General features: G+C 42.9%; 1 protein-coding gene across 2 annotated transcripts; it reads left to right on the forward strand.

The window, feature by feature from the left end:
* The first annotated feature begins 74 nt into the window (after positions 1-74).
* Positions 75-26,597, forward strand: glcci1a (glucocorticoid induced 1a). 2 transcript variants are annotated; one of them, XM_047604793.1, is made up of 8 exons: positions 75-798; positions 10,093-10,244; positions 14,393-14,482; positions 20,123-20,275; positions 21,114-21,266; positions 21,367-21,577; positions 22,588-22,708; positions 22,797-26,597. In XM_047604793.1, the coding sequence occupies exons 1-8, from the start codon at positions 438-440 to the stop codon at positions 23,110-23,112; spliced, it is 1,557 nt and encodes a 518-aa protein (XP_047460749.1). In that variant the 5' UTR covers positions 75-437; the 3' UTR covers positions 23,113-26,597. The 2 variants fall into 2 exon arrangements, with proteins under 2 accessions (XP_047460749.1, XP_047460750.1); XM_047604794.1 differs by having other exon boundaries at positions 76-798; positions 20,126-20,275.
* Positions 26,598-27,084: the final 487 nt, after the last annotated feature.

Here is a 27,084-nt window from a genome sequence, read left to right on the forward strand (position 1 = left end):
TCCGTCACCAATCAGAGAGAAGTCGGGGTGATTTAGTCCCGCCTATGGTCCAACCCCTCCTGTCAGTAATATGATAACTGTTTTCTTAGAGACTGTGTGGTGGGATAAGCCTTTCGAGAAACTAAACAAGGACCACTTTGACCAGGTCACGCCGCTATAAAGACTTTAGACGTATTTAGCTGAGGCTTCAGGAGCATCGTTTGCACTCAGACGCGGACTAAGACCTGCCTCTGGTAAAGTTGTCGCCAGCATCGCAGAAAAGTGAAGTTCAGAAACTTTGATAACTCAGTTGGAAAAGTTCGTCTTCATTAATTGTACACACATCGCGTGGAGAGAAAACAAGCGTGTTAAACGTTGTGCCAACGGGACTTTAACCTGTTATCTCACACGCTGTTAAGTACAGAAACAACTTGGTCAACAAGCGAAAGTGGACGGTCATGTCAGCATCAACTGCAGCAGCCGGCTCCTCTCAACAGCGGGTTAAACACGACGGCTCCCCTGTAGCCGTCTGCTCTTCCTGTTACAGCAACAACAACAACACCGCGGTCCGGTTGCAGCCTGTCCGTGCCACGGTGCCGTACCAGCTTTTGCGTGGAAATCGGCACAGCCCAACCCGCTCCGCTTCCTCCTCCTCCTCAGTAGCCGGGAGCAACACAGGACCGACGACGTCCCGTTGCTCCAGTCCCGCCAACCCGGGTGGAAGCGGCTCGGACGGCAGGCTGGTCCCCAGGCAAAGACATTCACCGCCGGACAGCAGGAGGTCTTCTGAACGCTCTCCACATCCGTCAGTTTCCAAAGGTAACCTCGGTCATCAAAGTAAATGGAGTTTTACAAATGCATCATCGTCCACATAGCTTGGTGCTATGCTAGTGGCGTTCCGTCTCCTGCTGGAGCGACAGTCACGCCAGACTAGCTTAAAAGAATCCTATAATTAAAGGGTGTCAACAAAAAAGGACACCGTGGGTACATTTAAAATTTATAACTTGTTGTGTTTCCGATTAGCTACACGTCACTCCTATGTTCGGCGTGTGCATAGTCCACCGTCCGACATTAAACCTGAATAAAATGCCAACTTTAATAACTGCTGCCAGTGTTCGCCATGAAGCGCCACGTTGTGTTTTGGCCAGTCGAGCTAATGGAAATAACATGCGACGTAACTCGATTTATTACATTTGTACTCGAAGGGTTGCGGATATTTTTATTACATGTGAGCCGAATTGTAAAGCGAACTGTCATCGTTCAAGAAAAAGCTGTAGGGTTTCTCAGCAAAGCCAATGTAACTTTCACAGTAGCGAACAACTTAAAATGTCCTATTCATTTATAGGTGGATTCAATGTGGCGAACTCCGTGTAGCCACGATAGAGCTACCCCATATCGTGGTGATATGCTAGGCTAGTTGTCTAGCTTTCTATGTGGGTCATAACGCTGATATCTGACGACTGATGTCAAAAACATCGAGGCGATGCATCAACAATCGCCATGTAGGCTATCCCGCAACCGTGTTTTAATTTAAATCGCGATGTCAGTGATATTTTAGCACGCCACCGCGCAGGTTGTCATCTCGTTTCATTCGAGCGTATTGCAATTGCGATTAAAACGGAATAATGTCCCGGTAGCTAATGTAGCTGTTATCACAGCACGTCGACATTCCCCTCGCTAAGATGAGGTACATATGCCATTGAGTGGATGCCTGTGTAGTGATGATGCAGCTACTCTGTCGAAGATAAACAGAGCCCACAGATCCACACGACACGGATGATTAGCCAGATTTCCACAAGCTTATATGGGCTCCGATCGTGTATTATTATTTTTACTACATGCAGACTATTTGCCATGATTGAAACGTGGAGGGCAGAAAAAAAAAAAGCGTCGTCAGCTGGTAGTCCTATGGCAACATTTGGGCCTAGCAGTCGTTGAGACATAACCGTAAACATAGCCCTCTGGGCAAGCAGGCCAGCCTCTGACACTGCATGCTCACACATCATAAAATACTATCAGGCAAACATAAACTAGCTGGAAGAGCATAACGTCCTTTATTGGTGATATTTTTTTTTTGTAATCCAGCCACACACAGTGTGTCATGTGTCACGGTGGTTGCTACATATGAGCCCTGCTGCTTCCTCCTGTAGATTAGGATATTGCAGGCTAATGTATGCACTCGACTTTGCATCTTCTCCCCCTCTTAGATGTTATTGCCGGTAGCGTGGCAGCGTGTCCGGGGCATTTTGGTCATGTGGCCGAGATGGGGCATTCTTCAAACCTGTGTGGCACTGAGGATGGCAGTATGGACACCTACCAGCAACCAATAAACAAACACATAGGGGGCCGTCATTTCGATGACCTTTTGCTTAACATTGACTGTGGCCAAATGAAGTGGATGATCTTTCATGCTTCGTAGAGCCTAACCCTAACATTAGTTCTCCGTGGAATCATCATCATGCAATCTCTCAGTGAATCACCACCAACTATGCACTTCCCATCAACTCTGTTTTGCCTGTGTTTGGCTTCTTTTGGTGCAAGGGGTTTGGGTTTCTTATCTGTCATCCAACATGTTTTTCCATCAGCATCAGTCAGCCGGTCGATGAAAAATGCCTAATAAAGCCACTGCATGCTGCCAGCCCCAGACCAAACAGCAGACGGACCAAGTCACAGATTAGCTGGTCAACATAGTGAAGCAGTGAAATGCTCAAAAGACATATATTTTTGTTGGTGGGCGCTAAAGAGAGGGGTACAAGGATAGCGAGTTTTTATTGATGACTCTTTCATTGGTTTTTATCACATGGGCTTAAATTTCATGGTGCATGACAGATTCATATATATGTATATGCATATATGTGTATATACACACGCACATTTTTATATGTATACACACACATTGTATCTCCCATGCAGCATAAATTGTATGCACGTCTGATAAATATTGATGATATGCCTGGAGTTCTTGTTAGGTTGTACTGGTCTGACTGGCAACTTATCAAAAGTAGTTTAAGGACGTAAAAGTGGTGAACCAGCGAGAGAGCTGTGGGTGCCCAGGCCTCACTACAGCACTTCAAAGTGAACCCGTGTCCGTAATGCCAGTTCTGAGAAAAATATTTCAGAACACACTGTGCGTAACCACTGACCAGTCAGTGTGCTCATGCTGAACCCTGAAAGTGTCTGCAGTGGGAGCAATGGAAGAAGGTGGCTTGGTTTCATGAATCACATTTTCTTTACTCATCTGTAACAAAGTTCAGGTGGTGCATACTAGCATCCACTTAAATCCACTAAAATGCCACAAGAACACTACATCTTAATGGGGTCATTAATATTATTCACGTCACTGGTTGGTAGTTCATGGTTGCGCTATATGAACATAATGTATATAGATGTAACATAATTGCTATTTGGAGTATTACACTGAGTTCTAATATATACAGCAATTCACTATAAAACTCAGTGTATATATAAACATTTATGTAAAATATTTCAGTAGAAAATGAGAAAATGTCTAAATAAAAAATGAATAGTAGAAGGTACGATTAATCGACTGCTCTGAAAATCATCAGCAGATCCTTTAATTGATAGATGAGTGACTAATTGAAAAAATAATTCAGTTAGGTAATATCCACTTAAGCCAACATGTTTTACATTCCCAACCAAAGACACTTGTTAAAAATATGTGGAACAAACACATAATGTCATTTATTCTTCTCTGCATCATTCAAAAAAAAAAAAATAAAAATAGGACTTTTACTTCTTATGTCTTTTTGACCTTTTTTTGTTGTTATTGTTATTGTTCCGTGGCTGTACATATAATACGAATTGCAAGCTTTGTTATTGTTTGCGTGGCTCCGCATGGTTAAACATGAGTGGCTCAGAATGGGATGTGTCTGAGATGGTCTGACTGGTCACTAGTCGTGACCTGACGAGCTGAAAACCAGCTAGTTCCAGGCTCTAGTTGATCACGCTGCAAACTCGTCCGCTGTCATTTTCTAATCTAGCATCTGGAGCATCTGCTAACATTTTGGGGATACTTTCTTCCAGTGCTTCTGCTGCAGCCAGGGGATATATTGGTCAAGACTTCCTTTTGCGTATGCTAGTATTGTTTATAGTCTGAGTAGCAGCTAGAGGCGTGAGGATGGAGTAGGAAGTGGGAAATGTTTGCCTGCATGCAACCAATGCTCACTCATGGCTGAGGCTACAAACCGAAACCAGAAGTTGTCACCTTAAATATTAAGTTTTATACATGTTTATACATGTTTTATACTACTTGTGTATTATCTTTTATACATGAACAGATGACGTTCTTCAGTTACGGACACCACTAAAGAAGCAAACATATTGGCATATTCACCCGTTCCACATTATGTAAGCAAACAGATAATACCTCATTGGTTACATTAACTGAAAAGCAAGTTTGAGAAAGGCAGCGTGTGCTACAAGTCTTCCTTAATTCACATCACGTCTAACAAGCTGCAACATAACTTAAACAACATCTTCCATGGGCACCCGAAAAGCCTCTGCTGTGCTAAACGCCGATGATGTTCAACTGCAAACGTCATACTTGTTTTATGAACTTCAAGGAATTGAAAACGGCCTCTAGTAACAGTGACGCTGTGTGCATTGCATTATGTTGTCTTTATTGCTGCGTAGTTGCTGGAACCAAATTTCTCGTGTGTGCTAACGCACTTGCACAATAAAGTAAATTTTGAAAACCTGCAAGGCTAGTTTGCTCATGACTGAAACAACAGGAAGATGTTGGTGCTAGTCATTCACAGTGGTTTTGAAGGTGGAGTAGTAGGTGTTGCTGAGGAGTTTGTCAGTGGTTAAGATGGGCTCGTGGATATGGATGCAAACGAACAGTTTTTCCCTCCAAGAAATTGTATTTGTTGAAAAATGTTCTTTCACACTCTACTGAACCTACTCTACTATGAACCATTGATTGTCACACAGAGGTGTAAAAACTAGAGAAAGACACTGTAACATTGCATGATGACATGACAAATCCTCTAAAGAGACGTAACAAGCAAAATCTGTGAAATGTCCTTTAAATGGAGACTTTTGAATAATGTATGAGCCTGTAAAGGGTTTCTTTTGTGGTTTGAGATGGTCACATGACTCAAACTCATGCTGGATGACCTTGTTATCCTGCAAAGGCTTTCAACCCAATGGGAGAGTGAACTCAAAATCCACACAGACTCTAAGGGATTGTAAATAACAAAGACTTCCACACTGTGGTGACCTGCGGTCACATTGATTCACTGGAAATACTGAAAGTGATCAACATGAGCTGCAACGGCACATAAAGACACAATGCGTTTACGTTTGTCACTGGCTCTTTCTCTCTGGAAATATAAACCGGCTCCGTGTTTAAAATCCAACAGATTCGTGGTGAAGCCTGTCAGCCCTCCAGAAAGTTCCAGCTATCAAATTTGCTGCCATCGTCGATCCATTTGGGCTACTCTGCCTTTTTCTTCTAATCTTCATGCTACTGCACATGTTTAATTCACTGTGCGGCTCAGTTTTGGGCAGAGGAAATAAAATAAATTCTATGAAGTGTCCCATTTTAACAGTATTGCTGTATACTGTTCAGTTCGATTGTTAAATCAATAAATCTATCACCCACTTTTTTAGACTAATCTCTTGACTCTCTTAATAATTAAAAGAACAATCCCTATAAATGTTAAGGTTTGTGTTCAAACATAATCATGAAATTTAAACTTGATATTTATGAATGAAGAACCCATTTCAAACTTAAGGTTTTTCTTAATGACAAAGTTTACATGTTTACTGTAAATGTAATTATTATTGTTTATCATATTCTGTCATTACTTAGCACACATAGCATTGAGTGTGATTGAACTTAATGACTTGTGCTGATTGTTATTGGAAATACAGCTGTATTACCCGGTTGAGTCACCATTCAGACACATATGCACAGCCTGCATGTTAAAATCTAGATTCTAGTGTGACCACAGCACCACTGTTCCACCCGCAGCTGTAATATTTATCTGCTAAAGTTTGCTTAAACACAGTAATTCACTTTTATAGGCCCGTGCATAAACAAACTGCTTACATTTTGCAAATTGACCTGAAAGCGGCTCTGCCACGCTAGTGATTAGCATCCGTGCTCCACAGAGTCAAAACTCGTAGTAAATGTTCAAAACGCTGAGCCTGCTATCTGCTTGTTTGGAGCTGGGGAAGCCAATGGCCTTCTCTGTTGCGGTGACTGCGACTGGCAGCTGTGTAACGCTGGTGGGCTCAGTTCTGTGTTTTCCTCAGAAAGGTCTTTGCTTTTGCAGGTCCTGCTCATTTCCTGTCTCTTAACAAGCCTGCCATGTTTTATCCGGGTCACCTGTGTGTATTTTATTTTCTTCAGTGAGGTCAACTAAAGAGGATAATAGAAGCTTGGGTGAACATCCGTAAACCTAAGCTGCTGCTGCTGCTGCTGCTGCTGAGTTTTTTGGTGATTCTATACAAAAATACCCGCGTTCCTCTAAAATAACGAAGCTGCTCGCTTACATCTTCACCTTTTATACACATCTACGGTGAAGACTGGGTTTTCCCCGGTGGACTTGTAGCATACTTACCGTAGTTTCCTGTTTTCACTCCACATGTGATGTGTGAACCTTCAAGTCTAAGCTGCTCATCAGAAACTGTTGGTCTCCTAGAGTTGTAGCCAAAGAGCAACATGTTGACTTTAATGAGATCATTAAAGTCAACATGTTGCTCTTTGGTTAAGGTGGGGTTGGTCTGCACTGTGCACCACACAGTGCGCGATTATTATTGTTCTTTTGAACTTGATTTAAAACAAATTGACCCAAATATGGAATGAATTATAAAAGAAGTGGGCGTTATGGTCTAAAATGTACATTACAGAGGAATTTGAAACACATTAATGGTATATTCCTGAAATGTGTTGATTTTAAGGCAATAGAAACATAACCAGCCTATGTCTTTCAACCTTATTTGCATATTATGGTTTGTTGTTCACCGGACTCTTTAATCCTTTGTTCTGAGATACTGTAGTTTCAGTACACTTATGGGGCCGGTGGAGTCACTACAGGGGGCCCTGAAACCTTTGATTGTTTCGACTATTTTTCTCATACTTTTCATATTTAAATGTCTTTGAATACACATTAACGTGAATCCAGCACGTTGTAGTGAATGGATAGCTGGAGGCAGAGCGGTTCATCCTTCAGCCAGTAATGCACACATTCAGCGACACACGGGAGCTCTCTCAAGCTGCGCACCGGGTCACTCGCAGTGCAAGACTAGCCTGGACCTGTCCCTCTGAGCCTCCTGCACACCGAGTGGAGGACCCGCCCCTATCACTGCTGTGCCAGTCATGTGCCACATGTCGCAAGCTGGCTCTGTCGGGCTCCTGGTGATTGACAGGGAGCCCGTACAGTCCCCAGCTGACTAAGATCCCAGACCCAAGGACACAATAGTAGTAGTATCTGAAAAGAAGATACCTTTGTAATAAAAATAAATACTTAACCCGCAAATTCTTGTTCAGTCATTTTTTCCGAGGTCTTCCTGCCTAAAACAACTCCTATCCTCACCTGCCAACTACTGAGGGCAGTCTATTATTAGTTGTTATTGTTATGAGCCAAAACGGATTATTCTGTAATTCGCCTAAAACACACACACACACACACACAAAAAAAAAAAAAAAAAAACGAGGCATATTTATAAATGGCAGTAGCATGGCCCCTCTACTCGCTGTAGATTGCACACGTTTGAAATAAAAAGCCTAACACAGGCACACACACACAAAATTGGCAATTTGTCTGTATTTTCCTATTTTCCTTGCCAGAGAAGCAGCTAGTAGATAATCGCCTCTGGGCAATAGACTCGGCTGTCAATAATTACAGGCAGTTTTATAAATTCACAAGTAAATTTAAGGCTTCGGAAGTCTGGGAAATAAAACACCTGGTGCATGATTGGGCTGCTAGTTTGCTACAGGCTCGGTAAATTCGCTTAAGTTCAGATCCAAATGAAATGAAATGAAACTGTCCGCTGTCTTCTTGAGCCACGTGACATAGTTGGGGGAACACGTCCAAGTCTAATTTAGTCTCACAAGTGTACCTGTAATCCTGGGGATTTGTAGCGAGAGGCTCCACCTTCGGCCTTGTTTAAAAGGATTCTCCGGGGTTGTGGCAGAAACCAGAGACACCAGAAAACAACTGGGACACTGAGTGGAGCGTCCCAAGCGGACGTGCAAAGGATGAGGCCATTGTCCTCTTGCCGTCAGAAGGTCATTCCGCTCGCAAATCATGTTTCCCATGGAAGCTGTCATTTTATTTTGATGGACAACCTGCAAAATTCAGGGCGTAATGAATCCTGCCTGGGACATCACGGGCTGGAATCGTCATGCCCGTAGAGTTTTTCACATTCACTAACTAATTTTCACTTGCGTATGTGATGGCAGCGCATTTCCTTCAGAGGAATGAACGTGTCACTTTTGAAAGCCTGCAGTATTACACATTGTGTTGGGATTTTGCTATGTTGAGTCACTTCATCTTGTGGATACTGAATGGTTAGTGTGAAAATAATGATGCTTTAATGCGGGGACGACCGTTGCTGGAAAATAAAATCTTTTTTGTTTTCTTTCTTTTTTTCTTACACTAAACTTGAATTATGATTTCCCTAAATATTAACTGCAAATGTTTTGCTTTGACTTATAATAATATTAAAAAATGCAAACTGCATTTCCCCAAAAAGGTGACTTTTCCACCAAGTGGAGGGAAGGCGGTGGAAGTTAAAAATAATCATTTAAAAAGACCATAAATAGGAATTTATCCATTAAATGCTTTTATTGATCGGCTACTTTAATGTTTGGGTGACGTGATTTGACTGATCCAAACTGTAATTCCCTCTAGGTGGATAATTCTATACTTTATACTTAAAAAATGTACAATATCAGCTTGTTAACATGCCAAACAAAGATGTTAAATAAAATGGAGATTATATCTGTTAAACAGCCGCGTGCTAACGTTGTCATTGCATTTTGCTCAGAGAACCAAGCACCTAACTCCTGATCCCACTGCAGAACTGAAACATGTACGTTGAATGCATGAACCTCCATATAATAACATGTACACACACATGGACAAACTACTAACGTTGTGCACGCGAAGGAAACGCTGTGTGTTGATGATAGAGACTTGTTAAAATGAGGAGTCCCATTTCTTTTGAAGTCCAACCCAGAAACCCCAGACGTCAGCTGCTTTGAACAGCTAAAATATGCTGTTTTGTAACCCGTACCTGGTGCTTTATCAAACGTGGTAATACTTTACTTCAGATATTCATACACACATAATTAAATACCTTTTACCTTTTGAGAATAAGAAGCCAGAAACCTAGTCCTCACAAACGTGCTCCTATAGCACATGAGTAAACCTAAATTAGAGGGTTAACATGCTGGTGTCTTATGTGTGTATTATGTGTCATTAGATCATTGAAGAATGCAGTTTTTAGGAACCTGACCTGTTTGGTCAGCTTGGTAGAGTCTGTTTCCCTTTCAGGTTTCTGTTGTTTTTTAAAAAATATTTATTTTCAAAGGACTTATCTATACTCGCCCTCTGTGATGTTGACACACGCTGGAAGTAAAACAGGTTGTAAACATAACTGTCATAACGCATTCCCTAGCCCCTCACTCTGAATGCCTAACGCTAACCATAACCTGATTGCCTCCTTTAACCCAAAAGCAAGTCTAAGAGGTTTTAAGCTTCAGAAGGGCCATAACCGCCCTACGACCACCTACTACCACCTTTTCCACATTGAATAATTCACTCATTCGTGTCTGACTTCGTTTGCCGGAGTGAAGTGCTTCCACACAGCAGACAGCTTTGATGTTAGCCAGCTATCGTTAAATCTGAAAAAGATGTTTTGATGCTACATGGACGTGGTTTTAGTTTATGGCAGCCCTAAAATAAATAGCTGCAAAAGATGGAGATTGTGATCATTTCAAAAATGTCTGGATCGGTCCCTAGACAAAATGACGAGCAACTAAAAGCTTTGAAGAATTGTACATTTAGATAATGAATCGCGTTTCCTATGATATTGTTAATGCTGTTTTCCCTCTTTCTTTTTTTTTCTCCTCTGCAGTTGAAAGGACAAAGTCACAGCAGGTGCTGAGCACGGGGGGCATTCGGCGGACTTCCTCCCTTGGCACGATAGCTGGGCCCTACCTCACTGGGCAGTGGCCTCATGACCCCCATGTGCATTACCCATCTTGTATGAAAGACAAATCCACACAGGTGAGCACGGCCCATGCACGGCCCTTCGCCTTCATGTTTCATGCTGTCACCGCTCCCCTGCAGAGATCAAGTCGTGGCATTTTGTCCACATGAGGAGAGACGGGGGCTTGGACTGTTTCACTGACTAAATGATTAGGCCATGTATTAAATAATGCCATGAATTACTTTTTTTTTTTTTTTATGAGGCTGAGTGATTTCTAGGCTTATCTAAAAAACAGAAATATACTAGTACAATATAATAAAAGGTCACCACTGAGCTGAAGTACAATGTTAATAAGTAGCATGTAATAAATGTGTAAATGATTGGATGTTGTAAGAATTGCGAGTCAGCCACGGCTTACTTCGTAAAAGAATGGCAGTGATACGGCATGTGACAACTTAGATGCAACAACAGATCTTTCATTTGAGAGAGTAGTTCTGATGCAAGGGCGTCCGCAAAGGAGGTATAAACAGAAGATGACCAACACCGCTGGTATTGCCGGAAGCGGGTGAAATTCATTGGTCGGCTGCACAAGTGGGAACTCATGTCCTGAGTCCTCTGACTTTTGCAAGGGGGAGTGAGTCAGTCAATGTGTTGTAATGGCCGGGCACGGAGCGAGTATCACTGGGTGATGAATAACCGCGTGATAGGCTACTTTGCATAAATGGCATTACATAATATATTGAGGAACGCCCTCCACTGAGATTCTGATGGCTGCATTGGAGTTTCAAGAGCCAGACATGTGTGCTACAGCTTTAGAATAAGTGTTGAACAGAGTGAATGATATTTTTGATGAATTCTAATCAGGTCTGCCATGCTTTGTGGATGGCTGATCTGTCACATACAGTATGTTCTCTTCTGGTGGACGTGTTTGTCATCGTCTGTCAGCTTAGTAATACCAAGGACCTCTCTTACAGATTTGTACTTCAGTATTTAAGATGCCTACTTTCCTTGTCTATTTTCATCCAAACACTGCCGGAGACCCAGCGGAGTCTTGCAGATGAGGCAACAGAAACTCCGGATCATTTGTTGTGGAGCCAGCACAGGGCTAGCGGACGCCAGCAATCTGAGAAAGTAGATATGTTCTCCCGCAGCATGTGCGTGATGGGATCCAAGACCTCCGGGAAAACATTCACACAGCAGTCTTTGATACTGGCAACAAAACTGGACACAAAGATCGCTGAAGACATGCTCTTTGCAGCCGTTTTCAATGGAAATGGCAGCGTCCGTCCAGTGTATTTTTGTGATTGTTCTCAGGAGATTTCTTTAAATTGGCACAGAAACAAAAATTGTGTAATGCTGTGTATCTGCAAACAAGATATGTAACGAGATATATAAAACAATATAGTCTTTATCAGTATTGCATTATATAATTATATAACCATTTCTTCCATAATGTTATACTAGTGTACTTCTCTCACGGTGTGTTCAGACGACCAGTTAAAAAAAAAAAAAAAAAGACCACAATCTACACGTTCTTTCAAGTAGCTGCCAGTCACATGATCAAAGTTGAGCTGGCCTCCACCATATTTCCCTGGTTCTTTTTTTAAATGGATGACAACACAACAATGCCAACAAGAACTTCAACAGCAACTCTGCGGTGGTGTTGTGTAGCCGAATGCCCCACGAGCACCATGTCTTGCTCTTCCATGCAGGCACACCCGTCTCTCATGATGGCCTTTTTTACACCAGCGCCGAGAAGGCGACAAGCCACGACGCATTTTCAGCGGATGCCGAACGCGAAGCGACAAGCCGACGTCCGACCCGCACAGCATGAAAGTCAAACAGTCGTGTGTTTGCTTCACCCCTTCCCGTGTTATATATGTATATACAGTAAATACCCGTTTCAAACGCCCGCATCGGTGCCATGGCGTGAGCGTGTGACACTCCAGCGGCGACACGTTCGCTGGCACCCGCTGACCGCTGAAGTCGCCCGCGGTGTGAACGCACCATTAGCCTGCTCTGTCGAGTCAGTCGCTACAATACTTCCCATTTGCTGTCAAAGGACGCCAGAAAAATATGTAAATCAAAACTTTATTGGGAAGTTGTCTTTATTTGAAATACTGTATTTATGAGAAGAATGTGAGGGAGAGAAGCTGACAGGTTTTTGTAAAGTGCTGACAGGACATTAAGCCAAATGCAAACACAACACCGTACTGTTACAGATATGCAAAGTGGCATGCATCTCCAACAGAGACTGAAACCCATTTTTGCATTTTTTGCAGAATGTTTTTTTTTTGTTGTTGTTTTTTTAGAAAAAGAAAAATAGAAAAAAATCGACGTTAGAGCCATCTGCACCACCACCAAAGAAAGATGATGGTTATTACGTCCCTGGGAAGGGGAATTTAGGGACAAACACGGTACAAGAAGCAAAAGCAGGGGGGAATCACTGGACCACATGGTTGTGCCAAATAAATGAAGGTAATACAACAACACGTAAGTCTGGCTAACAGACTTCTCCCTCTTGAAAACAATAAACAAAAGGCTTAACTACATTATCCACTAAAATGCGTTACCAAAAACTACGCCGGTGGCACCAGCCAATAATCCTAGTGTGTATAAACAGAGGATTACCTACGTGGTGAGGTGTGTAGAGTACCGCAGTCTTACCTGTGAGCCGCACCTTCCGCCACAACTGACATAAATGGTACTCAAAAGGTCCACATGTCTCAATAATAAGGCAAAAAACAAATCAAAAGTCTAGCGCCCTTTTTAAGGTAGGCCTCAGGTTTAATTGGATGATCTGGGGCCGAACCAAGAGAAAAAATCAAGATGAACAAACAAAAGGTGTCCCTCTCTGGGACCGAACAATCATCTTCAGTACCACCATCAGCATCCAGGACTGCATGTGTCACCAGTGTTAAGCTTTAAGATTCACACTGTACTTTTACCAGTGCAGAAGTACTCATATTCTGAATGTAATCATTAGTTTATCTTTCTGGGTGGGACTGAGATGTAGAAGCCATGTATCCGCTTCATACCGCGTTTCTCTTTTGAATCAAACTGTAGTATCGTTTTATTCCCGAGGCCATTGTAGAAATGTGTCATCTCTGACCTTAATTTGAGCCCACACCTTTCCTGCACCGTGATTATCTCACGCTGCTCAGCCTCAGATGTCCCCGCACACATCGCTCTATACATCCTGTCGCTTCCAGCTTGTGTGACATTTACCACCTACACATCCGACGAGCTTCAGAGGCTACATGGCCTCTTTGCTCTTAGCTTAAAGTTGATTATTGACTCAAGTGGCACAGATTGTCGTAGTCCACCTGACGCATTTTATTTTATTTTATTTATTTTTTTTTCTTATTTAAGCTTTTTGCCCAAATCTAATCAGGTTATAGTTATATTATGAATGTAGGCCTAAAATGCAGACAAGACAAAAAGCAGAGCTGAAATTTTTAATAAATTTAACAGTTAATAATCACAGCCCCTTATCTTTGGGTTCTCACACTAAATTGGACAAAATCTTCATTTTTTATACTTTGTTAAGGGTCTATTGTAGGGAGTGACTGCTTGAATTCTTTATCTACAAAAACTCCTGGGTTGCTTTTGCTTTATCAGTATGTGTTGGGCCTTTGTCTGTAGCGGGAAGCGCTATCTGATCAGCTCCTTTGTATGAATTTGAGCAAACATGTTCCCATACACTTCACAGTTCACATTTTCCTCCAAGGTCGGTTTGTATTTGTGAAAGCAGCAATCGCACCGTACACTGAACAGTACATGATGACAGGTGTGTAGATCACAAGATGGTGATTAGGTTGCTCCATGCAAGTCAGTGTCACAACGAGGGGCCACTCCCACCAGATGTCACTTTTAATAATATAGATAACTGTCCCGACTTTATGTCCGTTGTTGTTCAAGTTCAAGTTTATTTTTCTAGTGACAAAACTTCTATGCTGTAGCTCACCAATATCTGTCGCTGAGCTTGTTCTTCACATTGTCACTGGACACTTTGCTCATGGCTTATAGTTTGCCTTTGGATGTTGAGTTGAACGTCCTCCACCGAGTTCAGTCTGTGTGGCAGCGCTTAGCTCAGCTTTCAGTGTGTGTTGATGAATCTGCAGATCCTTTTATGGGTTGTGGTGGAAACATTGTTTAAACGGTAAAAGTGCCGGTATGCTGTTGGCAGTGTAAACTAATGTGTGTCTGTAATGCTCTTTTTCAGACTCCTGGATGTTGGAGTGACGAAACGGGAGAGAGGAGTAGCACCCACCAGCGCTCTGCGTCCTGGGGCAACACTGACCAGCTCAAAGAGGCATGACACCCGCATATATTCAGCTAACCGAAATCCATTTATTTTCATGTTGAGTGCAACAATTATAACATAAGTCGTCTCAGGGCTCTTTATTTTAAGATGGGTTCAGCTTTTGGGAACTCTAGAAACCCCAAGTAAGCCTGTGTTTGAGAGTGAAATGCTCTACTGTACTATGAGGTCTTAAAGAGTCGATGGAACTTAGTTATTATAAAGGTCTTTGTATTTATATAGAAGGATTTTACATGAAGCCAATGATTGAATACTTTTTGTGCGTTTCTGGGGATTTTAGGGCAAAATGCAATACCTTCTGTTTACAGGCCATCCTGGGTCAGCATGCCCTAAAACATGTTGTTTAACATCGCGTTTAGTTCATTTGGCTTCATAGATACCAATATCTGGGTCTACAATGTACCTAGAATAGAAGTTGCCTAAGAGAACCAAGTGTAAGATGAAAAGTATTTATTCTACATGTGCATACATATGCATGGAACAAATTGGAACTTGCGTGATGAGCGGATGAACAAAAACATTAATCTTCACTTGCAATTGTAGCAAAATTCTGCACTGGCATGTTTCCGCTGTGCCTGTGAGGGGGGAGGTTTTTCCAGGTACTCCGGCTTCCTCCCACAGTCCAAAGACAAGCGCGTCAGGGCAGCTGCTAGCTCTAAATTGGCCGTAGGTATGAATGGTTGTTTGTCTTTCTGTGTTAGCTCTGCGATAGACTGAAGACCTGTCCAGGGTGTACCCCGCCTCTTGCCCAATGACAGCTGGGACAGGTTCCAGCCGACCATGACCCACTAGAGGACAGATAATGAATGGACCCATTATAATATGCCCATATCTTTTTTTTGTTTGTTTGTTTGTTTTTCTTTAAAGCTTCTTTTCTCTACTCTCTACATGTTGCACCGTTCTGCTTGAAAACAACAGTTCAGTTATTTGGACGTCTTGTCAAACTATAGTAACGCTTAATTAGATGCCTTCGTATCACTGTCAATTCTGGTGAATTTCTTTGAGAACAAAACTAATGTGACCACTGTATATGAATCAAGAACAGCTGTTTTGGAAGTGTTTAGGCTATAACTTCCTGCGTGACATTACTGCTGTGGTATGTGTCTTTATGGCGCACAGCAGCAGCAGCAGCAGCAGCAGCAACACACATCCACTGAAGCTGCACCCGGCCTGGTACTATCGGCCCCCCTCAGCTCCACCCCTGCTGATACACAGGAGCCGCCAAGAGGTGGCAGATAACACTATCTCACTCTTAACTACCCACTTCCCCTCTTTGCAATGGCCATAACCCACTGCAATTTATGCTCAGCCGAGGCCCAGCTGGCTCTCCTCTCCGCCTCCTGCAGCAAAGAGAACAATGAGGCCTGGCCAGACGACAGCTCGGCCCCCGACTGACGTGTGCACAGGCACGTTACTGAGTTACAGGGCAGCAGTGCAGTTGCTTAGAGGAGCTACACCAGAAATGCCAACAAGATTGTTAGTTTGTGTAATTAGGGAGTCCTACTGCCTGCAGGACAAGACACGAGGTCTCGAATTCACACGGCAGTAGCTTGCATCATTGAATAACAATAAATCACTGAACCACACCCCCCCCCACCCCCTCAAAAAAAAGAATCCTATCAAATCCTCGAACTACCTGTTGTGCCACAACTGAATAACAATGCTTTAACTGTTTTAGGGAGGATGATGCAACATCTGGCTCGCAAAGAAAAGAAATGCATAAAAAGTAGAAGTTACCGTCCCTCCTTCTCACTATTACTTTTAACAAGATATGTCCAGAATAGCATAATAAATTTAAAAATATAAAAATACACCTATGCCTAAAGCCATAGTATGAAGACTCTAAAGCAGTAATGATGACTCTTAATGTGCTGTCATCAAAACTGCCTATGAAGACAAAGTGCTTCAGCATCCTGTGATCAGCTGACTGGTGAGAGGATAGTGGCAACCAGCTGTGCCAACGGTGCGGAAAACATTTTCAGTGGAAAAAAGACCAGTCGCTGGCTCGGTGTGTCGCGGCCCTCAGTTTAGTGACATCACAGTGTAATCAACGTCAGTTTTTTTTTTTCTTGCGTTTGGCAATAACATTAACTTGTGTGTGATTTTGTCTGCATTGAGTACAAGGTTGAGCTGAAGACCATCAAATGTTAAATACAGACGGTAGCATATGAAGCTCTCTGTAACAGAGTGTGCACTGCTGTATAAGCAATGTATGCACGACCACTAAAACAGCCATATTCAAACATGGCAGACGTTTGTATGGAGAAAGAGTCATAGTAGGTGAATAGCTAAACTCGTGAGCAATGAAAAACTATCTTTGCTCAAATGTTTTGAATGAAAGTGTTATACTCCTGCAGTGTTGTTTAGTCTGGTTTGACCAGACTAGTAACCTGGCAGTCACTGACTGAGACTGTTGGCTTCCTTTCAAACTGCTTTCTACATTGTGTACTCTTAAGCTAGTGGATGGGGGTCACAAATTGTTACTCTGTTGATAGAGAACACAGAACGTTCAGCTTCACTTTGGCTCTCCAACACCAGAGTAGTGAGTAGTTCCTTCTGTCCAGTGGGACTAAAGGTTGCAGCTGTGACAGTATGCTTGGTTTTCTTCAAGTCCGTGTGGTGTTACCAGGAATATGAACCATGCAGCTGGTACATTCACTCATCAAACAGGGTGTTGGGGAGACGCGCGTAATCCAGTGGAATCTTTTACAACAGCTCTGCCTTAAATTCTTCTTATTAGTATTATGATTCAAGATTCAAGAAATGTATTTGCCTTTTGTACATGTACACGTAGGAGCTTTTGTGCGGTCGTTCAGAGAGTCAGATAAAGAGACACAGGAAAGACATAATTCTAAAGGGGTGGAAAAAAAATCAAACCCTTAAAATTTTACACAAAACTAACACACCAAATTCTTTACAGTTTCAGTATGTCAGTTCTCAACATTGTCGGCATCAAAGTCAACAAATAAGAGAATGTGTTCAAAACTGCACAAAAAATAAATGAAGCATCACATCATCAAATTAATATTTAGTACTTAATGCCACTCTGGAGCTCTAATCCTGGCTGTCATGTTCCCCACGAGCCTTTCACACTGTTGAGGGGTGATCTTGTCCCATTCTCCGTGAATTACTTCTTGCCAGCCTTGTAGAACCTTAAGCCATGATCTAAAAGTCGACCACGTACAGTGCGGGTGGAACACTGGTTTGACTGGTTTGTCCACAGCTGTCGGAGCTCCTGTGATGTCATTCGGTGGTTTTCCCTGCACATGCATATCAGGATGTGGTCATTTCTTGCTTAAGAAAACCCTTGGGCGCCCAGATCTTGGTTTGTCTTCCAAGCTGTTGGTTCGACTGCATTTCTGCAGAATGTATCCAACTGCTGAAGGACGGCATCTGCACTTCCTGGAGATCTGGTGGCAGCTGTACCCTTCCTGGCAGAGAATCTGTACCTTCAGGCATGTTTCCTGTGTTAGGTTCCTTGTTTTAGCCATTTTTGGCTCTGAAGAACTCAAACGCACTGGCTTTATATAGACACGAAGCGTGGCAACAGAAAAATGTGTCTTTTAATAAAAAGCACAGCCTTCTTTAGTGGATCTCTGGAACCGAAGTGACCCAACACTTGGAATTTGTTTCGTGTTTTTATGAAACCCATCAATTTCAAGTTTTTAATGGCTGTTTTAGGATTTGTTTAGTATTTTGTCTGTGACTGTACAGTCACCTAACAGTGATTCTTAATGCAGTATTTCACAAATGCTACCACTATGCAAGAAAGACACATACATGTGTATACATATAAAACGGGAAGGTCGGACCATTTTGTATTGCATCAGCCCAGGAGACAATATAATGTAATTACAAAGGAAGTAGCATATCTTAGGAGATAAGAGCTGATATATATACTGTACACATTGTATTGCACTATGCCCAATTATTTGTGTTGGCCAAGAGCCTCACTGTTGAGATAACTTTCTGCATTCACTTTGAATTCTATATCATGTCTCATGTTATCCCAGTATGAAACGGCAATGTCCCAAAGAGAGTCTTGTAATCTCATTTTAGGAATGATTGGCTTGAGGAAGGTCCCTGTGGTTTGAGGCATGTTTCTCGAGAGCACTGCCAGGCCTGAATATTCCCACCACAATATTTCTTTCTGCTTTAATCCTTGAGTTCATCAGTTGTAGATACTAAGCTTTCCTCTCACCCATTCAGAATAACCATTAATTGTTACATTTACAAATGTAGTGCTGGGGAAGCCCACTGCAGTTGCTTCATGTTGCTTCATTGTGGTTTTTGGATGAATCCTTACTCATTAATTCATACCGTTATACAGACCGGTTTCAGTGTCTTTTGACAGGTGACTGGCATAAATGTAAACTGAGGTGGAAGTAAAAACTGGCAGGGCTGCACTGTGTAACTGGTTCAGTGGCCCAAATATAGCTATCACACAACAGGCTTTTCACACAGCAGATGCATTTGTAAGCCGTGCATGTGTTCAGTTTTTCTACAGTAAAGAGGGCCAGTGTGAGGACAGTGGGAGGGGACATGTATGGACATGTTCTGGAGGACTGGTGTACAGTAGCGCACTGGGAATTCCTTCATCTCTCCACCAGATACACTCAAAGGTTTAACAGCCTGAAGTGTAACTAGGAGGGACTCAGCCCCTCTGACTACATGCTGCTTCACTTAAATCCGAGCTGCAATAAATAAAGATACATCCTGATACGCCTCTGTCTGTAAAGCTTCATCTGAAAGTATAGAAATTCAGATAATACGGCTCCAGATGGTGCCTCTGTCATTGCTGCCAGTTATTATTTGCGTTCGCAACAGTGACATCTGGTGGACGCGTGTCAGACCTGCAAAAGACATCTCCATTTTGTAGCTGTGCTTCCTGTTCAGACAGTCAAGCTGTTAACAACTAATGGAACCAGGAAATATGAAGAGACTAGAATTAAAGCCTCGCGGTTCTTAGGGTCCAACCATTATGATGTCACAGTGAGTTTCAATATAAAATTTAACGACATTACCAACTGACGGGACTCGGGGGTGAACTGTCCAAAAATACTTTAGACTCTGGCCATAATGAAATATCTGACATATCTTTTGGTCTGACTTTTACCCACACTTTATACTGTGGTTGGCCATCCATGTAAATATATATTTTTGTTCATTCCTAAATGTCTGAAAATGTGCACTGATACTACTTTTTGAAACAGTATCCCATACTGCATAGAGCGTGAATGTTCTTTATATTTGGAGCATTGAGCGTTGTCCTTTTATGGTACTGCTGAAAAAAACAAAACCAACCGCTAGCTTAAATAATCTTTTAACACAAAAGAAACTCAGGCTATATCTAGTCGGAAGAATATATCAGCATAAATACATGAGTTTACTTCTATATCGTCGTCTTGTTATAAAGTTATAATTCCCGTTTACCTCTTTGTACTAACACTAAATATGCATTACCTAATAATTTTGACGTCTTCAGTTTTTCCTTTTTCCTTTTTTTGTACAGCGTAGAACATGAATTAAAATGTGAAACCCTTGACTTGGTAGGCATGCCCATACTTGGCTGGTACCGTACATAAATATGTCATGTCTCTGATCTCATGCTCCTCACCTGTTTGATTCCAGCAGATAGTGAAGCTTCGGCAGCAGCTCCAGCGCAGTAAACAAGGAGGACGCCGCAGTAAAGACAAGGACCGGCTCTCCCCCCTTCATTACATCACCATCATCTACACAGCCAGCACCGCCAACCACACTTCCACCGCAGCCAGCCACCTCCAGGTATCTTTGATGATATTCTTCAACTTAATAGCTTTGATTTTGTGAGTGTGTTGACTCAAGTGTTCATAGAAATCCACACAGCGAGTGCAGCTTTAAAGCTTTAACCCTGCAGGCGGCATATACTGTGGCTAATGGGCAACAACTGGAGGCCCGAAAGATGTTGGGATCACATGACGCATTGAAGTCAGACTCTTACCAAACCCCACATCCTGTACCGAACGGTCCAGGACAAACACACTTACATGTACATTAGTATGCGCTCTGTTTGCTCTGGTTTCCACAAGCTGCTTTCAGGAAGAGAACCATCCAAAAACGTGGTCAACCACGTCTTTATTTTGCCAGTGTTTCTACTTCGTTTTTTTTTTTTTTTTCTTGCCTTGAACGCATTTTCGTCTGACTGCTGCACTCTGAGGAATGTCATTACTGGAGAAATGCTCCAATGCTCATTATAAAATACATTAAAAAACCATTAGTATGTGATTTCTCATATATTCATTTCTTGTCAACTAAGAGCCACAGAGACATTTGTTCTAATACATAATTGTTCCTCTTTCCAAAGACTGACAGTTGAGAGACAGTGTAGGTCTGACTGGGGCTGTCATTTGCATCCATAAATATAGTCTATGGTCACTATGGTTACATGGTGTGCGTCCTTAACTCTTGGATGCCCCTGGATGTCCTGGTCTTGACTTAGCATCAAACTTATGTGATGAGGCACCTGCATGTATTTTCTTACAGTGTCTCAGGAGAGTTCAGTCTAAACTGGAGGAAATGAATGGGACATTTAGCCCAAAGTCCTTTGTGTGCATACGTTTACATGCTTCTACGTGTACTGCAGCAGGTTTCCATGTCGAAGTCGGCCCAGATGCCGCTGTCCAATATCACAGTGCCAAAGCCTTCCATCTCCAGGGTGCCCAGCAGCATGGAGGGCATCAACCATGAGCTGGAGAAGGTCTTCATCAAAGACAATGGAGAAAAGGATGAGCTCAAGGTGGGGCTCTCTCTCTGTTTTACTAAACTTGTGTGTTGCTTGAACTCCGTTTGTCACAGCTCTGACCGGTATTCTGTCCTTCCCCTCCGGTGTCCTGCAGTCCCTGGAGGTTCCTGATGGCCGGCGAGCACCCTTCCCTCCCCAGCAACGCAGCAGCAGCACCCGCAGCGTGGACACCCAGACCCCCTCAGCCCCCGGCCGGTCTAGCAGCTGTTCCAGCCTGTCGCCGTGCCCCTCGCCGGCCTGCCCACCAGGATCACACGACGGCAGTCCCTACTCCGCAGAGGATCTACTCTACGACCGGGATAAAGGTGAGAAATGTCAAGCGCGTCCCGAAGCGTCACCGCGTGGGACATCGCGGCCTCTGGGTTCAAGTCCACACGGGCGGCAAGGAACGGCAACAGGTTAATGAGGGGTAAAGCTCAGAGATGGTTCAGGTTTACGACTGGATCATGGGTCAGTTATTGTGGTAGTTGCATCTTTTGGCAAAATTTACTGTACTGCTTTCTACAGCTCTCTTTGTAAAGACGCACCAGTGCACACTGAGGAAAGTATTTTACGCCTGGGAGTTTGTACTTGTAATTCAACTCTGTCTGAGGCTGTCTTTTCTCCTCTGTGCTCTGGGGCATTTCTTTTACTATAAATTAAATTGCAGGTGTTATGTCTTCGCTTCATTTTGATTCCTTTTTATGTGGGGCTGTCATAAAAGGGATTACATGATTGCTGTTTTTATAAAGCCCCTCTGGTAATACTAAAACATCCTAGTTCAGTAGGCGAACACGGGTCTGCATTTACATAAACTCGTTGGGATGGTACCTTTTTTCGATAAAGTAGAAGATGCATTTAGGATATTTAACCATGTCCGTCACGCTGGGTTTAAATTTTGTCAATGATTTCTTCAGCTTTTCAGGCAAATGCAATTAACACGAGAGCCAAAGTCTGCAGATGGGCAAAAAATGTCAATATTTTATCAATATGATCCAGTAATATGTCAAAATTTATTTAGAAAAGTTGATATTGAACTGTCTTTAATAAATAGTTTGCAGATTTTAAGTGCTACAGAAGTGTTGCTGCCTTAAGGGTAGAGACATGTGACAGCATGCGGACAAACTATCTTTATTTCATCAGAAATATCACTGATAAAAGGGGAGTATTGGAAGAAAAGAATAAACTCAGCACCTTTAACTTAAGTCTGAAACAAAAGCCCGTGTTGAGCGCATCTGGCCGATGTCAGGAGTGCCACAGTTTAACTAGTTAAACTAGTAGAATTGTACCAGTGCTTTCCTGTGAGCCAGTGTCCATCCTCTATCTGTGTTTGCAGACAGTGGAAGCAGCTCACCACTCCCAAAGTTCGCCTCCTCGCCCAAACCCAACAACAGCTACATGTTCAAGCGAGAGCCGCCAGAGGGCTGTGAGAAGATTAAAGCCTTTGAGGAGATGAGGTACAGACCGTTTGATACTTGTTCTGAATTTCAGCACCTGTCAGGAATCCGCGCTCCCCTCACTGACACTGCGCATGTTTGTCTGCAGCTCCAGGCAGTCCACGCTGGCATCGGCCCCCCTCTTCTCCTGCCCCGACAAAAACAAGGTCAACTTCATCCCGACGGGCTCCGCGTTCTGTCCCGTCAAGCTCCCCGGCTCCTTGCACCTCACCCCGGCCTCGGAACCCGAGGAGGACGAAGACAACGCGGAGGCGGGCGCCGGCTCAGAGCCCCAGGGGGCCGCGTCGTTCTACGGCACCCCCACTCAGGTCTCCACAAGCACCAGCACAGACGACCCCCCAGAGGAGCCCGACTCGTCCTCAGAGACTGCCGAGTCCCAGACAGACAGCCCGGCCATCAGCTAGACCTGAGCAGAGCTGGCCTCTGGCTCCAGGATCCACGCTAGTGTCACCTAACGCCACCACTGACTGTCCCACCATCACCTCCCTCTGCTCTGCCAGGGGAGCCTCTGTCTCTCTGTGCTGAACCCCCCCCCCTCGACCAACCCTCCCCCTCCTATTACTGCATGACGTAGCAACAATGTCCCAAATATCCACCACCACCACCACCACCACCACCACAAATACTCTCCACCTTAATGTTCTGTCGTGCATAATGTCTGAGCTCTCGTTGGCAGGGAAGGACCTGATGGTTGAAGGTATCATACGCAGGCATTGGGGAGAAGAACGGAGCACTATGGATGGGGGGAGGGGCATGCATTTTAAACTGGTAGTATATTTCTGATTTAATTACGTGTTGTGTTCTGTTTCAACATTCACAGTATGAATAAGCTCTCTGAACATATATATATATATATATATATATATATATATGTATGTATATGTATATATATATATCTCATACATATAGCTCTATAAAAAGAAAATGCTTGTTTTAAAAAAAATAATAATAATAATCCAAATCTGTGTATGGCTGTGTTATGTACAAACAGGAAAAAAAACAGCAGCTGTACTATTCAGGATTATGTTTACACTATCCAGGTCACATTGTCAAACCCTATCTCAAAGAAATGCAACAGGAAACTAATTTGGGCAAAGAAGAAAAGGAAAAAAGGAAAAAAAAAAAGACAAAACGGCCACAATTGGTTGCACAGTGTCTGCACATGGCCTCGCTTCAGGTATTTCACAATCAGAGTCTATACTCAGGTAATTTGGAATGTATGTCCATACAGAGTATCTGCAGCTCGACGAAGCAGATTCGCTCTCATTTATTCCCGGTTTTTCTCATTCCCAGGCAGATCACTCCTGCGGGTCCAGTCTGAGACTAGGCCCGTCGCAGACAGTGGCTGCCGAGGGTTAAAAGGTTGGACGCGGTCCGCGTCGCACTCACGGCTGCCTTCTCTTTGCTGGTGGTGGGACTCTGTACGGACCACACACACACTGTGACCGGTGGTATTTGCGGTTGTGTGTGTGTGTACGGATGGAAGCGTGCTGGACAGACACCTGGATGGCACACAGCGTTTGTCATTTGAGCGTGCTGGTCATGTGTGATTGGCTCCTCTGAGCCTGATGACAGTGGACCATAACGGATGAGCTTGCGGTGCTGCAGACTGGTGGTCTAGTTGTACAAATATTTTTCTGGTAGATTTAATTTAAACCTCGGTGTTTTGTTTTTGTTTTACTTTTTAAAGCTGCTTTTGTTCATTTCTTAATCAAATCTAGAGCTTGACCGATCCTGGATGTCCGAGAACAATGTCAGTGTACATAAAATACTGTATATATTTTAAAATATATTGTTGTTGTATTATCAAAGAGTTCCAAAAAGTCATACACAGCATGAACTTCCTATAGTGATCTAAGAAGCAACATTTCTTTGAAGTAATATATAGCATCTGGGATGAAACACCAGCCTTAGAGTGGTAGACTAGTGTTAGGGCTGTTAGTTAAAGAACTATCTTATATATTTCCTACTGAAGTGGCTCTGGCGTGGGTGGATAAAACATGCAGGATGAGGTTTGAGTTGCTCTTTAAACGTCCCATAGTCTCGTTTTAAACCGTAATCACACTTCAAATATAAACTGGATACAACAGTAGCACTTCTCATATAGGTATATATTTAAGTATATATTTTTTACTTATCTGTAAATGTACAAGGAGCCGTGTTTCTATAGTAGCTCATGATGAATAAACGATACATCGTCTCTATATACGACCTTTTTGGTTCTTACATTACAGCTACAGCTTGATTAAGGGGCCACTGCAGCGAAGCGCCCGTCGTAGTGTCTCCTACATGATTTGAAAAGGGGAAATGTCTGTTGTCATGTTCGGTGGATATTTACATGTGACAGCCTTGCTTTATTCATTCATTTTGATCATTTATAGCGTCAATCCAAAAAACAAACAAAACAAAAAAAAAAAAATGTTGCTCTACTCTTCTGATGGTGTGTTGTATTAATCTGTACAGCACAGCTCAACAGTGTCTTTCATTTTTGTTTAGAGAAAGAGAAAAACCAAAGCCGATGGACTCAGATTACACAAATGAAAATGACCACAGTTGGTTTTATCAGTTTGATTAATAAGAGCCCTGCAAGGCATCGGTCAAGCTCTAATAAAGACAGACTTCTGTTTTAAAAGAAACTAAAAAAAACAAACAAAAAAAACATGCATTTATTACCAAAAACTGGAAGGACAAGGCGGACCAGCAAGGCCGGGCATTGGCTGAGCTACTTTGATAATAGTTCTGATCAGTAGGATCAGCTTCGGCATCGCAGCCGTACTTGGCCAGCAATGGATGCCTCTTCAGATCAGACTTTAATCAAAGAATTGGTAGACATTTGAGTAGACATTACGTAATCAGATCTCCTCGTGCATTTCTGTCCTTATCATAAGCTCTGATGCCCAGCTTTTCTAAAAGCTATAGATGAATGTTTGTACAACCTTTACCTCCAGTCTGCATTCAGGTGGAAATCCAACCTTAGACTCCTCTAATATTCCAGTAAACGACTACTCCATTGAATGCATTCCATTCGATATTGGCGTCGAAGACACAAACGGGCTCACGACGACTCATTCCCAAAACGTCTCTCGGCCTTTTTGATTTGATCGCTGCGAGAGAGCACGCGGGGCACTGAGAGATGGCTGAGGCAGATTGATCGGTTTGACGCGCAGATAAAAGCATCACGCTGGCCTGCCTCTCTCTCGCCGTCTGCCTGTTGTTGCAGCGTTTCAGGCCTCCTGACGCTGTCACCCAAGTAACGAAACCTCCCGGCATCTCATGTGTCCTCTGCGAAGCACCACCTTCCGAGCTGTTTAACAGACATTACAATGCCCAAGTGTAAATGACCCATGCATTTTAAATAGGAAGAGTGAAACATAATCCACATTTATTTTGATATCTGGTGTGCTTGTGGAATCCCTGCATTGACGCTCCATTCCTATTTTGTATATATGTGGCTTTTAAAGAGGTTCAATGCAATGTTGTGGTTTCTAAAGACATTTGAGCACCTTACCAAGAGCTATAGCTTTCCCAATGTACCACGTATACTTGGCATTGGTAAACTAGATGTGTGCAATAATAGGGGGAAGAAAAAAAAAATTCAAAACAAAACAAAAAAAAAAAATACCTAAAAGGTGTCGTCCTCCCAGATGTTGCCCGTTCTTTGGCACGAGCGTCTCATCCTGCATTCCTTTGGTTTTGAGCATGGAGGGCTGGATCGGCAAGTAGTTTGTTGCTAAAGCCATCGACCAATACAAAACCAGCACTGAGAGCGACCAGAGCACATCACTGGCAGGTCAGAGTGTTCATCAACTCACTACATGATACTCCTTATGTAACCTGCAGTGTCAAAGTTCATGCACAATGGCAATAAAAATCTTGGTTGTTTTGTCCACTTTTTAGTGTGTGTGCATCAGTGGAGGGGAGTTTGTGAGCGCGGATCTCACAAGGTTTAGGAGCAACTCAAAAAAGTACGAAGAACAGCACAAGGTGGCCTCCAAATTCACTAGATCCTAAATTGATCAAGTATCCAGACACCACAGGACACCCTCAGAAGACCCACGTCCATTCTCTGATGAGTCACAACTGTTTTGGGAGACCTACACAATATTAGGTGGTCATAATGTTATACTTGATTGGTGCAGATGGAAGGATCAGTTTACTTGTCGAGTTCTTTCTAAGAACACTGGGAACTGTTCCTTGACTATTATATATATACATATGTATATATATTCCTATTCAGTTTATCTCTTTTCCCCTTTTATTTACAGAAAATAAGGTTTTGTAGCATTTGTGTAATTCTTTACCTTCAAGTTATTTTTCCATCAGAGGTCAGTGTCGACACCTGATTTGGTGTTAGCCGCACATCTACAAAAGAGCCC

This window comes from Mugil cephalus, chromosome 14, assembly GCF_022458985.1.
Source record: "Mugil cephalus isolate CIBA_MC_2020 chromosome 14, CIBA_Mcephalus_1.1, whole genome shotgun sequence".
NCBI classification, from domain to species: Eukaryota; Metazoa; Chordata; class Actinopteri; order Mugiliformes; family Mugilidae; genus Mugil; species Mugil cephalus.